Source organism: Trachypithecus francoisi, unplaced genomic scaffold (assembly GCF_009764315.1).
Source record: "Trachypithecus francoisi isolate TF-2019V2 unplaced genomic scaffold, Tfra_2.0 Lachesis_group5, whole genome shotgun sequence".
NCBI lineage: Eukaryota > Metazoa > Chordata > Mammalia > Primates > Cercopithecidae > Trachypithecus > Trachypithecus francoisi.
The window spans coordinates 106,965,688-106,983,676 of NW_022681470.1; the positions used below are offsets into that span (position 1 = coordinate 106,965,688).

The following is a 17,989-nucleotide window of genomic DNA, read 5'->3' on the forward strand; positions in this document are numbered from 1 at the left end:
CGTTTCCATTTATTTTAAGTAAATATCTAGGAAAATAATTGTTGGATCACACAGTAGATGCATGTGTAGTTTTAGCAGAAACCATCAAAACATTTTCCATACTGTATGGAATACTGTATGTAGAGGCCACCTTTAGTCTACCCATTCTTCTGTCAATGGACACATGGGTTGCTTCCAACTTTTGGCTATTGTGAATAATGTTGCTATGAATGTAGGTGAACACATATCTCTTTGAGACTATGCTTTCAATTCTTTTAGGTATATATCCAGAAGTGAAATGAGAGGATCGTATAGTTATTCTAATTTTATTTTTTTGAGGAGCCACAAAATTGTTCTCCACATTGACTGTACCATCTGACATTCCCATCGTCAGTGCTCAAGAGTTCTAATTTCCCCATAACCTCATTAACATGTTATTTTCTATTACTTCATTAGTATCCATTCTAACGGATATGAGGTAACATCTCATGAGATTTTGATTTGCAATGATTAGTGATATTAAGCATATTTTCATTTTTATGTGCTTATTGACCATTTGTGTATCTTTGGAGAAATATCTATTCAAGTCCTTTGCCCATATTTTTTTTCCAGGCCAAGATGAATTTATTGATGAATTCTACAAAGCTATTGAGGAAAAAATAATACCAATTCTAAACAAATGGTTCCAAAATATTGAAGAGGAGGGTATAGTTTCCACTCATTCTTTTTTTTTCCTTTATCAAATTTATTTATTTACTTATTTATTTATTTTCAATTTATTTTTTTAATTATACTTTAAATTCTAGGGTACATGTGCACAACGTGCAGGTTTGTTACATACATATATACATGTGCCATGTTGGTGTGCTGCACCCATTAACTCATCATTTACATTAGGTATATCTCCTAATGCTATCCCTCCCCCCTTTCCCCACCACACAACAGGCCCCAATGTGTGATGTTCCCCACTCTGTGTCCAAGTGTTCTCATTGTTCAGTTCGCACCTATGAGTGAGAACATGAAGTGTTTGGTTTTCTGTCCTTGCAATAGTTTGCTGAGAATGATGGTTTCCAGCTTCATCCATGTCCCTACAAAGGACATGAACTCATCCTTTTTTATGGCTGCATAGTATTCCATGGTGTATATGTGCCATCTTTTCTTAATCCAGTCTGTTGACTTTTTTGCTATTGTTATGGACTAGATATTTGTATTCCCCCAAAATTCATATGTTGAAATCCTACCTCCAATGTGATAGTATTAGAAGGTAGGGCCTGTGGGAAGTGATTAGGTCATAGGGGTGGAGGCTTCATTAATGGGATTAGTGTCCTTGTAAAAAGGATCCCAGAGAGCTCTCTTGCCCCTTCTGCCATTTGAGGACACAATGAGAAGTTGGCTGTTTATGAACCAGGAATCAGGGTCCCACCAGACACTGAATCTGCCAGTGCCTTGATTTTTGAATTCCCAGTCTCCAGTACTGTAAGAAATAAATGTTCATTGTTTATATGCCACCCAGTCTATGGTACTTTGTTATAGAAACCTAAACTAAGACAGCTATACTTTGTTGCATTATTTTGTAGTGGTTGCTCTAAGGAGGATAGTATATATCACTAACTTATCAAACTCTAAGTGTTAATATTGTAACTATTTCATATGCAATGTAAAAATGTTACAACAAAATAGTTATATTTACTCCCCTGTCCTTTGTGTTATGGAAGTCACATCGATTATAAACTCTATAATAGCAATTTGTTTTCCTCTAAGCAGCCATATATACCCTTTTAAAATTAAAAGAAAAATATGTTGCCTTTTAATTTCATCTCAGTATTTACCATTTCCAGTGCTTTTCACTTCTTCTATTGATCAAAGTTTCCATCTAATGCCATTTTTCTTCAGCTTGAAGAAATTCCTTTAGTATTGCTTAGGGTACAGCTTTTGATGTCATGTTGTCTTCATTTTATAAAGATTTTTGCTGCATACAGAATTCTTGGTTGATGGTTTATTTTTGTTAGCATTTTATAAATGTCATTCCTTTGTCATCTGACCTTCACTGTCCTGATACAAGGTCAGTCATCATCTATGTCATTGTTGCGCAATGTGACTTTTTTTTCGGTCTGCTTTTAAAAGTTTCTTTTTATCTTTGGTTTTAGCACTTTGACTAAGATATGACTGCCTGCATATGGTTTTGTGTCTATCTTGCTTTGGATTTGCTGATGGCCATGGATTTGCGAGTTTGTTTTAAGTGTGATAAATTTTTGAGAAATTTCAATTAATTTTATTTGCCAAGGTCAGGCACAGTTACTCATACCTATAATCCTAGCAATTTGGGAGGCTGAGGCAAGTGGATCACTTGAGCCGAGGAGTTCAAGATCAGCCTGGGAAATATGGCAAAACCCCATCGCTACCAAAAATACAAAAATTAGCTGGATGTGATGGCATACACCTGTAGTCCTAGCTACTCAGGAGGCTAGGGTAGGAGGATCACCTGAGTCCAGGAGGTCGAGGCTGTGGTGAGCTGTGATTGCTCCACTGCACACTCCAGCCTGGGTGACAGGGTGAAACTCTGTCTCAAAAGGGAAAATTTTATTTGCCCTATTCTCTTTCTCTTCTTACTGGGGGATTTCAATTACACACTTAAAAACACTTGTTATTGTTCCACAGGCCACTGAGGCACTATTCTTCTCTTTTAAAAAATCTTCTTCTGTGTACCTCTGACTAGATAATTACTACTTATCCAGCTTCCAGTTTACTGACACTTGATTCATTTGTCTTCAATCTACTATTAGGACCATTTGGTTTTGGCTTTGGTTTTGGTTTTGGTTTTTAAAGACATTTTACTTTTCAGTTCTAGAACTTCCATTTGATTATTTTCAGTTTCCATTCCTTCACTGACATTCCCCATTTGATCTTTCGTTATGACCATATTTTCCTTTCCGTCTTTGAAGATGTTTATAATAGCTGCATAAAAGACTTTATCTGCTAATTCTAACATCTGGATTATTTTGGTGTTATTTTTTATTGACTGATTTTTATACTATTGATTGACATTTGTGTTGTCTTCTGTTTGGGGCTAATACAAAGAATGCTGCTATAAATATTTTTGTACCTTTCTCCTTACTCTACCTAAGAGTAGAAGAGCTGAATTATAAGATATATGAATCTGTTATGTTTATATAGAATGTCAACAGTTTATGAAAATCCTTACTTGACTTAATTTTTAATCACATTTACATATTTTTAATTTCAAATACCATTAAAGGAAGGTATAAGATTTTTATGTTTCCTCCCAAAAAGCACATAATTAACACAATGAGAACTGCTGTTTTCCATTCATAATTCAAAAACTATTCATTGAATACTTACTGTCAGTCATTGTTCAAAGACATAGGAATAAGGTTACAAAATATGGCTCTAATATTAGGAGCTTATACTGTAAGGCTTTAATTTGTTTTATACAAGTAAATGGTTCTCAATCTCCTTCTGCAGCAGGATAATCACACATAGAGCTTTTTAAAATGTAGATTCCAAGAATCCATTCTACTTACTCAATTTCACTTTTTAATATGGAGGTAGGGAATATGACCACACACAAAGAGCTCATGCATGCACATATATTCTTAAGTTGCTTGAATCCAAGCTTAAGAAGATATGTGCATGCTAAATCACAGATGTGTACTCTATTACAACTAAAAGAATTGATCTCCCCTATTTAAAAAGATAACAACCTTTCAACTTTTCAATTTATACTGTATAAACAAGTGGAATAAAATATCTAAATTCTCATCTATCTGTTAATATTTAAAAAACAAAAATAAAGATGCCAAATACCTTTATCTCATAAACATTCAGTTGCTTGCTTTCTGCTGTACCTTTCTTTCTCAAGGCCTTATTCTGTTAAAAGTAAAAATAATTATATTTAGTACTAAAGTTATTCAAACTTACCTTGCCACTGACTTAGACTCAAATTACTAAAGGAAGAGAAAGCATTATTCTCTAAAACTGCGATGAAAATATCAGTTTGATTTTGAGAATATTTATAAAAAATACATACCTCCTGCTGAAGTTCTTCAATATACTTGTTGTTATTTTCAACTTGTTTCCTTAAATTGTTACACTAAAAAATTTTGAGAAATTATAGCTATTTTATTCAGTATTCCAGTCAAAACAGGCAATTTCAGACTAATAAAAATATTGCATAAAGTACTGATAAATGTCACTTCAAAATCATGGTAATTCAAATTATACTAAAATCACAAATTTTAATAAAGATCATCTAAATACAAATGTAATCATAGCTCACTGCAACCTCCAATTCCTGGGTTCAAGTGATCCTCTCACTCCAGCCTCCCAAAGTGCTGGGATTACAGGTGTGAGCCACTATACTCAGCCTCAGTATCCCTTTTTTAAAAAAAAACGCATCTTTGCATGTGAAGTGATGAATATGTTAACTAGCATGATTTAATCATTTCACAATGTATACATACATCAAAACATCATTTTGTATACCATAAATATAATTTTTCTCAGTTAAAAAATCATTTTTATGTTACTGCTTATATGTCAACATTCATCATTCTTATCTTTGCAATGTTTAATTCTGAACTTTGCAACAATCCAATGAGATAGAAAGGATAGGTATTATCTCCATTTGAGAGATGAGGAAACTGAGGCTCAGTAGGTAAAATATATATAAAATAAAAAATGTTGGAACTAAGGTAGCAGATTGAGGGAAGAAAAGTGTAATGAAATTCAATGTCACACAAAATATCTGGGAAGTATTTACAACCTGGATTCTTTCTGGGAAACTGTTTTAACAGGTAAGTTGGAATCGAAATATGGGAAACCGATATTGCTAAAAATTTGTCATGCATTTCATTTTTTTCCTTAAATCATCACTAATATTTTCTATATTCGCAAAATAAATTGTGTTTTAAATTCTTAATGGAGGATTTTATTTTACATTAAAAATTAAATTCATGTTTTTCTCTATGAACAAACAATAGGCTTAATGATCTGCAGTGGCCTCTGATACAAATTTTAAAGTAGTGAATTACATACCAAGTATTTAGCATATTAAGTTCATTTTTTTCAGGCTGAATTTAACTAATAAATATGAACTAAAAGAAAAAGAGCTTTTCAGGGAGGAGAATGTGGTATAGTTTAAAGAATGTAGAAGACCAGCTCTAGTACTTCTTTCTTAGTCATGTAACCTTTTGAAGGTTTTTATCCTTTGGAGGTCTGATTTCCCACTTTGAGTGAAATAACACATAGAAAGAACCTAGAACGTGCTTGGTCTATTGTAAGCCCTTTAAAATGGTACCTTATCTCATCCTTGAACTGTTCCAATAGTTTTACAGCTCTCAAAAGTGTAAATATAATTTTAACAATCCTCATGTCAAAATTCTTCAATGGCCTCAAACTCCTAAATGCAGCTTAAGTGGCCTTAAATGATCCACCCTCATCTTTCCCCACCTTCATCTCTCCATGCTTACCTCTCCCTACCCTCATCTTTCCTCACTCTGCCCTCTACCACCACTGCCTTAAACTCCATCTTTTAGTTATAATGAATTTTTTGTACTTAAATATGCCATGTTCTGATACTTTCAGACTTACACATACAATGTTTATGTTTTTTTAACTTAGAATATTATCCTCCCTGCTATACTTGTGTCCACCACCTGTCCTCCACTAATTCCTATTAATCTAAAGCTTCACACTGAATGTGACTTCTTTCAGGAAGCATACCCTAACTTAAGTTTGAATTAGATGTCCTTTCTATAGACTCTAATAGTATCCAAATAGAGGACCTATGTTGTGGTCTGGCCAACACCCTTTCCTGCAAGAATTCCTCTACTATAAAATTCACAGTAGTCCTGCTCAGCTCATGTAATTTGATGGGGGCTAACTCTATCTCTATGAGTGGACATGCAGCTCAGGCTTAGCCAGGTTACTCTATCCCCTAGCCACAATGATTGACTCGGGAATAAGTATGAATTGAACTAGGCCAGAGTCTTCTCCAAGATTTTTTTAGAATTTTGAAGATGACTTTTAATAGCTTTCCAACTGATTCCAATGCCTTTCATCTCTCCCCATTCCATTCGCAAATATTAAACGGTGTCACCTCCTCAATAAAAAACTTTAATTAGATCACTACTATCTACCAAATAAATGAAATCCAAATGTAACACCAAGAACAGTGCCTGACACATAGTAGGTGGTCAATAATATTTGTTGAATGAATGGAAAAAACACAATCAAAGACCTAATAATCTAGATCGATCTTTCTACTTTGGCACAATTTTCTTCCACTCTGTATAATATATACTATAATCATGTCACATATCTTGTACTATTCCATTTTCATGACACTCTTCCCTAAAAACCTTATTATCTTAATTTGATATCATATTCACCAAAGCATGACACAAAATTATTAAACAATTTGTCATCCATGTATTTTATATTACTGAAGTATGAGCCTTTTGTTTAGCCTAAAAGATGTTAGTCTACATTAAATATTGAACATATGTTAAAAGAAAATCAGAATTATGCCACTATTTCTTCTAGATATAGATAACAGATTAGTAGTAAAATAATCCAACTTTTCCTAAATATTTAAGGTTGATGGCTGATGACAGTCTCTAGATCACTATTATTTTTACAACAGTATACTTCCCTTTATTTTAGTTTAGACATGTGGTGTTGCTTTTACGATTTGAAATTTTGTGATACAATCCATTATTAAATACAACATACATTTTCTTCACTCTTGTCCAATTTACATTTAACTTCATCTCTTTTCTGTTTTAGCTCTTCTCTCACATATTCCAGTTCATTTCTAAAAGAAAATGGAAGAGTGACATTATAATAAAAATTATTAGATCTCAAATAACTCAAAATAAGGAAGTCTTAAAGACCACATTCTCTAACCAAATGTAAAAAACCAAAACTGAATACTTCAGAATATAAGTACAAACAAGAGGCTGGGTGTGGTGGCTCACACGTGTAATCCCAGCACTTTGGGAGGCCGAGACGGGTGGATCACGAGGTCAGGAGATCAAGACCATCCTGGCTAACACGGTGAAACCCCGTCTCTACTAAAAAATATAAAAAGCTAGCCAGGCAAGGTAGCGGGCACCTGTAGTTCCAGCTACTTGGGAGGCTGAGGCAGGAGAATGACGTAAACCCGGGAGGCGGAGCTTGCAGTGAGCCGAGATTGCACCACTGCACTCCAGCCTGGGCGACAGAGCAAGATTCGATCTCAAAAAAAAAAAAAAAAGTGAAAAACTAAAAAACATAAATATCCAAAAGTAAAAATGACAAAAATAATGTCATTACATCCACTTGAATGACTGGTAGATGGACATAAAATAGATGACTGTGAAAAAACATAAAAACATTAATAATGCTAAAAATAATATTAAATGGAAAAACCACATATAAAATTATGTGTGTATGGTTATAAGCAATAACCAAATACATTCTTTAAAATATAGAGTGGGTATAAATATTCCAGTATTATAATCATTCATATGATTAGAAGTAATTTTTAAGATTTCTATATTTTATGAAATGTGATTAATATATTTTCTTAAATATTAAAGAATGAGAAGGTTTATGATGTTAAAATTTCTGTCTAATCTCACTAGCTTTTAACACTAAGCACAAAGTAGACATTATTATAATTTTATTTTAAGCAGGATTCCACAACAGTGATTTATGTCTAATTTTTACTTTATACAATATTCAACATCAGTCCAATTTAAATTAATGATAACAAGTAAATAGAAAAGAAATATCAAAATATTTTGCCAGACCAAAAAAAGGCCAATTTGTTAGTCTTGCCTTAATTGGGTTTCTGTTTCTTCCAGATTTTCTATTTGTTTCAACATCCTTTCTTCTTGCTTTTTGTTATTCTAAAGAAATAACGTTGTTTATATCAATTATTCTGTTTAAACAAAAATAAAATTAAACTACTATTTAAGACCTTTATCTATCAGTATAAAATTTATTTAGCTATATATAAAGCAAAAAAAAAATAGGCTTTTCAACTTGTATAGTTTCATACTACATTTTAAGCCTTACTTTAATTATTCTCCCAACAATCCCTATACAATAGTTAACAAAACAAGTCTCATTTGGTTTTCCAGTGTTACTTTAAGTCTGTATCCTTTGTTCATATTGTCACTTCAAGTAACGTTTTCCATTCATTGTTACCTACTGAAGTCATAATTCATCTTTTAAGACCAAAATCAATGTTATATTCTCTCAGAAGCCTTCTTTTTATCCAAAGCAGAAGTGATCCTGCAAACTCTGATAACACTTTGTCCCACTAACAACACATATGACACACTATTTTGCTTAAGCTATGTGAGAAACTACTATTTTTATTAAGTCAAAAGTTCTTAAAGAGAAAGGGTGACATTTTATTCATCATTGTATTCTCCACAATCTTATATGACTTAATAAATACCTATTGACTAGATGGTTTTTAAAAATCTTGATGCCTAAAATTAGATTAACTTGTTCTAGGAGTGGCCTCCACACTAATCAGAGGGTAGCCTCTGTCACCCATTACCACCCTATAAGACCAATATGCATATTTTTCTTCTAAAACAAAGTTTTAGCTCTAAAGTAATCAGACTTTAAAGTTCAAAGGATCTTTAGAGGTCATCTATTCTAACCTACTAATTGGAAGAAAACTAAGTCACCAGAACTTTCTTTTTCAACTCACATTAATATCTTCTTGCTGATTCTTGAGTTCTAGGGTCATATCACTTGTTTCCTGTGTGAGTTCTTTGTTTTCTAGTGAAAGCTTGTTGCAGTGTGAAGTTAATTCAGTATTCTTAAGCCTATTTTTTTTAAAAAAAAAGTCATACCAAAATATTTACAAATGAAATGGCATAATATGGAATTTAATTCAACATAATGATAGGGGAAAGGGATGATGGACGGGGGGACAAACATGAAACAAAATTGACTATTGGTTTATAATTCCTGAAGCCGGGTGATAGGTTGATCATTACATTATTCCCTCTAATTTATATATTTTTGAAATTTTTCTTTACTAAATTTTCAAATGTCACACAATATATTTCCTTGCATGTTCCCTGTATGCTCATCCTTTCATACTTTCCACAAATTCTGAAAAGTACATTATTTTCTTCAATAATTTTTTCCTCTCCATTAGACTGTCTCTTAGAAGTTAATTCAAATTTCCTATAACTTGATTAAAGTAGTACATGAGGCATGAGCTGTGTTTAATTAAGATATTTTCATTAAAAAAAAAAAACCTAAGTTTAACTTTTGTGCACAACACCTAATTTGCTCTTAAAAGATTTCAAATGTTCTACCTTGGAAGAGAGATTATTGTGTATTGGTTACATCCAATATCAATTTTAAATGAAGGCAGAGGAGTATGTGGCTCTACAGAGTGATTTTAGGAGCATCTATTATCTATTTCTATTTAATGATACTGGAAATTCATCAAAGAGGAGATAAAGCGTTTCACTAAGCCATGAAAAGTTGAAAAGCAAATATACTAAGGATAACAAATGTACATTAAAATACAAATAACTAATCAGTCCATTCATTAAAAGGGACATTAGTTAATAGATGAGTTTTACCTAGGGCCCTTAAAAAGGTACTATTGAAAAGGTACCAGAAATAGAAAATTAGATAAAAAGGAAAGGAGAGGATGCTGCATAAACTGTTTACTTTTCTTATTTAACCTAGTACTGAGAAGCCACCAAAAGGGGAAAATCATGCTCACCACCACTAGACTGGCTACTTGAATTTACTTTTCTCTGAGTAATAATACAATAATAATGTCCCCTGCGTTCTCTCCAAATTAAACTTACTGAGTAGGTAAAATCATCCAATTCAATATTTTATTTGGATAATATAAGAAATAAATTTTTATTTTGACACTTTATCAACAAAAACCTATAAAATAATTTAGCAAAACAACCAAAACAGCTAGTTAGAACTGAAAATGATTACTTTTATGAGGAACCAAATACCTCTAAGAAAAGGAGCACATTGATGTAAAGTGTTTCTAAGCTTTGCGGTGTACTCTTTTTCATGTCAGTGATATGTACTTTCCTTAGCAATGAAATTAGCACACTATTTAGATCCTTAAGAATAAAAATACAATTTCAAATACATTCAAATAAATATTAAATATAATTAAATTATTATTTATCACCAGAAAGCTTAGGAATTGAGTACATAAGCTATTCTTAGATAAATGGAAAACATACTTCTCATTTTCAAGCTCAGTTTTCAGATCTTTAACCTCTTTTGAATAATACTGTTCACTTGTGGTAATGGCAGTTAACTGTATTTCCAAATCATGTACTTCTTTCTGCAAAATAAACATATATAACTATGGCAAGTGTTTTTCCAATTTTCTCATTTAAAAGGTATATTCACTGAGTAATTAAATCATATATTTGGCAAAAATTGGGCAGGTTATGTCAAATATTTTAAATGAGTAAATTTAAAGTGAATAATCACTATAATCACTATAATTTTAAAACAATGAACAATGACATATTCAATGTAAGTAAATTCTATCTTGATATTGTAAAATTCAACCAGAAAAAGTTACATGTTATAAAATATTCTTATCACTCTGCCAAGTAATTAATTTCAATTAAAATTTTATATTATCAAGGAGAAATATATTAATTGATGAAATCAGGTAGTATCTTAAAAAACTAAAACATTATTATTACAAAAAGACAAGATGTAATTCTGTCATGGACTGGAAACACACTTTAAAATACAAATTCTAAAACTATAACATGAGCACTATAAAAAGTACTATAAACTAAGAACCTAACTTAATGAAGGCTAAATTTCAAATGTACCAATTAAGAAATACTTGGCTAGGCGTGGTGGTGTGCCCCTATAATCCTAGCTACTTGAGGGGATGATCCAGGAAGCACAAGGTTCAAAGCTAGTGTGCAATTACTGTGCATTTGAATTAGCTACTTCACTCCAGCCTGGGCAACATAGTGAGACTCTGTCTCAAAAGAAAAAATACTCAAGACATCAAGAAATATAACTATTATAAACCACAGCATAATGCATCATATTGATCTTTTAAATGTTGATCTTTCTCACATTATAATGTGGAGGTTGTCTAGATGTGTTTTAAATCAATCATAAACACATTAATGTAATAATAAATGCTTTGAAAGGAATTTTGTGAAGAAATCTTTAGCAAAACAAATGCTTATACCATAATTCATAAATCTATATTCTATTAACAAAATATTTAAAATAAAAATGTTTCCTTAAACAAACCTCTCTGGCTTGGAGAAGACCAATTAGTTCTTGTTCTGTTCCTTTTAATTCTTCAGCAATCTTCTCAAATTGTTTGTTTTCATGTAAAAGCTTTTCCTTTTCTCCCTATTTATAAATATTAACAAATCAGGAGTACCAAACCATACACATATTCAAAGTAATCAAACTGGCCAAATGGAGCTATGGAAAGATCTATGAGCTTCCCCCTGGCTAAAATTATTTAAAAAGAGAAAATTAGTCAATATTAAGTAAATTCAAAGACTAAACATGATGACAGACAATTCAATAGACACAGCCCTGGGACACAATAATTAATTCTTTAGTTACAGATGATTAATTTCTCATCATTCCTTCTACTATCCGACACAGCATATATTTATGAACTCACTTTTTACTTTGTCTTCCCAAGCACAACATCACAACAATTTTATAAAAGGCCTCACAATAAAAGGTCCTATATTATTAATTATAAAACTACTAATTGTAGTTAAGGAGTTTGAATTGTATCTATAGACAATGTGGAATCATCATAAATTTTACTGTAACAATATAACGTCATCATATTTGTAATTTTAAAAGATAACACTAGCAACAGTGCACAAGAAAGCTTAAGTAGGGTGAACCTAAAAACAAGAAAGCCAGTAATGAGACTACTGTGCCAAAACAAATGCAAGATGAAAAGTGTTTAAATTATGTCAAGGGCTGTGGAGACAGACTGATAACAATAACCATGGTTTCATGCTTTCGAATGACTTCTATATGACCAGCCCTCACTAGATGCTTAAAATATATTTTCATTCTTTACACTACCCTATGGAAGTCAGATTTTTGTGTCTCAATTTGACAGAGCAAAAATAGAAGCAGTCTTTTAGCTTTTAGTATGTCACTATAATCTCATGCTCAAAGACCAACTCTCCCACTGAAAACTTCTATAAACTCTGGACAAAATACATAAATACATATAAATATATGTATGTGTGTGTGTGTGTGTGTGTGTGTGTGTGTGTGTGTGTAGATGGCAAGGGAGAAAGAGAGAGAAAGAAGGAAGGAGGGAGAGAGAGAGAGACAGAGAGATAACCTAAGGATTTTAACAAGTGAAAAAAGAAAAATTAACACAAGTGGCTGAAGAGGAGTGAGTTTGTCAGTTTTTGGTAGCTTTGTCCCAATGATGAAACGTCACTGCTAAGCAGTGTGGTATAGGCAGCTTAAACTACAATAGAAATCCCACCATCTCGGCCGGGCGCGGTGGCTCAAGCCTGTAATCCCAGCACTTTGGGAGGCCGAGACAGGCGGATCACGAAGTCAGGAGATCGAGACCATCCTGGCTAACACGGTGAAACCCCGTCTCTACTAAAAAATACAAAAAAACTAGCTGGGCGAGGTGGTGGGCGCCTGTAGTCCCAGCTACTCGGGAGGCTGAGGCAGGAGAATGGCGTGAACCCGGGAGGCGGAGCTTGCAGTGAGCTGAGATCCAGCCACTGCATTTCAGCCTGGGCGACAGAGTGAGACTCCGTCTCAAAAAAAAAAAAAGAAAAAGAAAAAGAAATCCCACCATCTCTCTTGCTAGAGGAACCTGGTAGAACCAGGGAAAGGAGCCCTGGGAACCATGACCAACTGTCGGAATATAAAGGAGAAATCATACAGAACAAAGAACCACCGAAAGTAATCTCCTGATTCCATGTATGAATACTATACAAATTTAAAAACAACCCATGAAGCATACATTCATATACAGAGTCAAAAAAAGTACACCAAAGGCTTAGAGAATTAAGATTTGAAGCACCATTCATAGAAGGTGAGATAAAGTTTATTTCTGAATCTAGCAAGCTAATTGATAGATAAAACAAAAACATTTACATTATTCAGAAGAATATAATAGAACCTACATAATATAACCTTCACAATGTCCCAAATATAATCCAAAATTATTCAATATACAAAGAACTGGTAAAATGTCAACATTCTCAAGGGAAAAGGCAACAAATATATACTAACCCCAGTATAATCAAGATGTGAGAACTTTATCAGATGAGAACTTTAATGCAGCTAATTCAAGTATGCTCAATCAGGTATAGGAAATACTCTTAAAATGAATAAAAAGATAGAACATCTAAGGAAAGAAATAGAAAATAAGAAAGATGGAAATTTTAGAACTGGTAAAAAAAAGTTCATTGGATGCTCATAGGAGCACAATGGAGATTACAAGGAAAGAGATAGTAAATCTGACTATCAGAACAACAGAAACACAGTCTGAAGAACAGAGAGGAAAAATATTGAAATAAAATGAAAAGCACCTCAGGAACCCATGGAATAATATAAAAAGATCAAATCAATGTATAATTGTAATCTTAAAAGGAGAAGACGGCAAAAATAGGGCAGAAAAATATTTAAATGGCCAAAACTTCCCATATTTGAAGAAAGTTAAAAATTTACAGATTTATGAAGTGCAGTGAAACTCAAATATAATAATTCAACTTCACTTACATACTGCTGAAAAATCAAAGTTAAGGAGAAAATCTTGAAAGTATGTGGGTCTCTCATTAGAAAACATGGAGGATCAAAGACAATAAGACATCATCTTTAAGGTGCTGAAAGAAACAAAACTGTCAACCCACAATCCTATACCTAAAAAATGAAATAAAATTCTTCCAGAATGAAGAGTAAATACATAATATATTCAAAAAGAAAAACTAAGAAAATTTGTCAGCAGCAAAACTGCACTATAAGAAATACTAGGAAGTTCTTCAGGCTGAAGGAGAACAATATTAGAGGTAAATGTGGATCTTCAGGAAAAAATAAAGAATATCACAACTGATAAATACTGGAGTAAATATAAAAGATCATTTTTCCTCAAGTTATTTAAAAAAACATATGACTACTAAAGCAAAAATTATAGCTGTCTTATGAAGATGTAAATGCATGTAGGTGTAATATATATGACAACTCTAGCACAAAGGACAAAGTCGGAAAAGGACATAAATAGTCAAAAAGTTTCAACATTCAACATGAAGTGGTACAATATTAACTCATTATAGACAAGGTAATGGATACACATTGTAATCCCTAGAATAGCCACAAAAATAAATGTAGAGAAGTATAGATAAAATACCAGTAGATACATTAAAATGGAATACCAAAAAATGTTCAAATAACCCAAAAGAAGGCAGAGAGTTTAAAAGAGGAACAAAATGAAAGGAGCAAACAGAAAACAACTTTTAAATAGTAAATCTAATCTAGCCACATCAACACTTAAACAGCAATTTTTAAAGGTATCTATGGCCTAAATTCTCCAATTAGTAGTGATTGCCGAAGTGCATAAAGAAGGAAGACCCAATTATATGCAGGCTATATATAAGCACATATGTACAAATATAAAGTCAAATGTAGGTTAAAGATATACCATGCAAACAACAAGCATAAGAAACATGGAGTGGCTACAATAATACGTTAAAATAGACTTTAAAACAAAAAAGTATTATCAGAAATAGAGGGCATTTAATTATAATCAAACGGTCAATTCATCAAGAAGATACGGCAGTTATATATAAATGTGAAATTTATAGCAGAAGTTCAAAACACATGAAGCAATCACTGATAGAATTAAAGAGATAAACAAACAATTCCAAAATTGTACTAGTTTTAACACTCTTCTCTCAATAAATAATAGAATTAGACCCAAAAATTCAATTAAAAACATATATTTGTACAACACCATCAGCCAACTGAACCTAATTGACAATTATAGAACACTCTACCTAACAATAGCAGAATACATATTATTTTCAGTGCACATGGAACATTCACTAAGATATAGCATATCCTGATATATAAAACAAACCTTAATAATTTTTTTTAAAAGTACATTCTCTGACCGTAACAAAGTTAAACTAGGAAAGAACAAGAAAAAATAACAGGAAATTCTCCAAATATATGGAAATTAAACAACAGACTTCTAAATGGGATCAAAGGAAAATCCTCAAGAGAAATTTAAAAATATTTTAATCTAAATGAGAATACAACATATAAAAATTTGTGAAATACAGTTGAAAAGGTGACTAGAGGAAATTTACAGCATGCAAATGCTTATAGAAAAGAAAGGTCTCAAAACAATCTAAACTTCCACCTTAGGAATCTAGAAAGAGAGCAAAATAAACTCAAAGCAGCAGAAGGAAGGAAATAATAAAGACATGAGCAGAAAACAATGAGATTGAAAACAGAAAAACAATAGAAAGAATCAATGAAATATAAACTAATTATTTGAAAAGATCTATGAAATTAAGAAACCTCTATCAAGACTAACAAAAAAGGGGCCAGGCACTGTGGCTCACACTTGTTCTTTGGGAGGTCAAGGCGGGTGCATCATTTGAGGTCAGGAGTTCAAGATCAGCCTGGCCAATATGGTGAAATCCCATCTCTACTAAAAATACAAAAAATTAGTATGGTGTGGTGGTGCATGCCTGTAATCCCAGCTACTCAGGAGGCTGAAGCAGGAGAATCACTTGAACCCAGGAGGTGTAGGCTGCAGTGAGCCTAGATCATGCCACTGCACTCCAACCTGGGTGACTGAACAAGACTCTATCTCCAAAAAAAAAAAAGACAAAAAAGAGAAATGACACAACAACTAGTATCAGTAACAAAAAGAAGGTAATCCTACAGACCGTACAGATATTAAAAAGGATAACAGGAAAACCTACAAAAAATTCTATGTACAGAAATTTGACAACTTGGGTGAAATGAACTAATTCCTTTAAAACCAAAAACTGCCAAAATCATTCAAGATTAAACAGGTAACCTGCATAGTTCTATAACAATAAAGAAAAATAAATCCATACTGAAGACCTTGCCAAAAAGAAATCTCCAGGCCCAAGTGGTTTCACTAGAGAATTCTACCAAACACTTAAAGAAGAAATTATAACAATTCTACACAATTTCTTCCAGAAAACAGAAAGAAACAAAAGCTTCTATGGAGCCTAAAACAACTCTATTTTGGAAGCTAATCTACCACGTTGGCTTCTACTTAACCCCTGTTCCAGAAAGGCCTCTAAGATTTCCAGTTTATCTATTGTTCCTTGTGTACAAGAAGGTATTTCCAGTAAATTCTGCACTTAGGGCATATTCCTAGTATTGCCTCTGAAGCACATGTGCCCCTCCTTTAAGGTATATAATCCTTGGGTCTGGGGGATAATGATGCAGGGGTTCATTATCTTGTCTTGCCCCCACTTGAGACACACATGGCTTCTATTTGTAAGTCCCTATTAAACTTTTCCAAGAAACTGGATTTGTAAGCTTCTTTCTTCAGCCTCTAAGCTTCTTTGAACTTTGGGATAGGTTTGCAAAGACCTGCCTCTGTGAAACAGCTTCTCAGTTCATTTTATAAAGCCAGCATTACTTTGTCTCCAAAACCAGACATAGAGAGCAAAACAAAAGATATCTATAGACCAATATCTCTTATGAACTCAAATATAAGAATCCTCAGCAAAATATTAACAAATAAAATTCAGTAATACAGAAAAAAAAGTACAATACTCAACACCAAATGGGGTTTATCCTGGAAATGCAAGGCTCATTCAATATTTGTAAATCAATGTCTATACCACATTAATGGTCTGAAGAAGAAAAACCACATGATCATATAAATTGACACAGAAAAAGCATTTGACACAATTCAACATCAATTCATAATAAAAACTTTCAGTGAACTAGAAATACAAGGGAACTTTCTACAAAAAACCTGCAAGTAACATCATAGCTTAATGGTAAAACACTGAATGTTTTTCTCTTAAGATCAGGATATCAAAGATTTACAAGCTCACCACTGTTATTCAGCATACTGGAAGTCTGAGCCCAAGCAATAAGGCAAGAAAAAGAAATCAAATGCCTATTTGGTAGTTATTTAAAATACCTGCAAAAAGAGAAATACTTAGGTATAAACCTAATATAAATATAACATGTACAGTACTTATGCTGAAAACTGCAATGTGCTAATGAAATAAATTATTATAAAGAATATCTATATAAATAGAAACAGATACTATGTTCATGTACTCAACATACTAATGATGTCAGTTCAACCCAAATTAATCTATATATTTCACACAATTCCAACAACAATTTCAGCGAGTATTTTTTAAGGTATAGAAAAGCTAATTCTAGGCTGGGTGTGGTGGCTCACGCCTGTAATCCCAGCACTTTGGGAGGCCGAGGCAGGTGGATCACGAGGTCAGGAGATCGAGACCATCCTGCCTAATACGGTAAAACCCCATCTCTACTACAAATACAAAAAATTAGCTGGGCGTGGTAGTGGGTGCCTGTAGTCCCAGCTGCTCGGGAGGCTGAGGCAGGAGAATGGCATGAACCCGGGAGGTGGAGCTTGCAGTGAGCTGAGATCACGCCACTACACTCCAGCCCGGGCAACACAGCGAGACTCCATCTCAAATAAAAAAAAAGAAAAGAAAAAAAGAAAAGCTAATTCTAAAATTTATATGGAAATGTAAAGGAACTAGAATAGCTAAAACAATTTTGAAAATGAATAATAAAGTTGGAGGAATCACATTACCCAATTCTAAGACTTAGTATTAAATCTACAGTAATCAAGACACTGCAATGTTGGCAAATGAATAGACAAATGCACCAAGACAATATATGAGAGCCCAGAAATAGACCCATGCAAACATGGCCAGTTGATTTTTTTAATAAATGT

General features: G+C 32.9%; 1 protein-coding gene across 1 annotated transcript in view; it reads right to left on the reverse strand.

Moving 5' to 3' along the window:
* The window catches only part of SYCP1 (synaptonemal complex protein 1), a 119,573-nt gene that overhangs the window by 49,813 nt on the left and 51,771 nt on the right, over positions 1 to 17,989 (reverse strand). The window contains exons 17-23 of the mRNA XM_033197401.1: positions 11,290 to 11,394; positions 10,239 to 10,342; positions 8,711 to 8,828; positions 7,822 to 7,892; positions 6,733 to 6,814; positions 4,028 to 4,090; positions 3,805 to 3,867 (exon numbers count right to left, since the gene is read on the reverse strand). Coding sequence (XP_033053292.1) covers positions 3,805 to 3,867; positions 4,028 to 4,090; positions 6,733 to 6,814; positions 7,822 to 7,892; positions 8,711 to 8,828; positions 10,239 to 10,342; positions 11,290 to 11,394 — 606 coding nt within the window. The remainder of the gene's footprint in view (positions 1 to 3,804; positions 3,868 to 4,027; positions 4,091 to 6,732; positions 6,815 to 7,821; positions 7,893 to 8,710; positions 8,829 to 10,238; positions 10,343 to 11,289; positions 11,395 to 17,989) is intronic.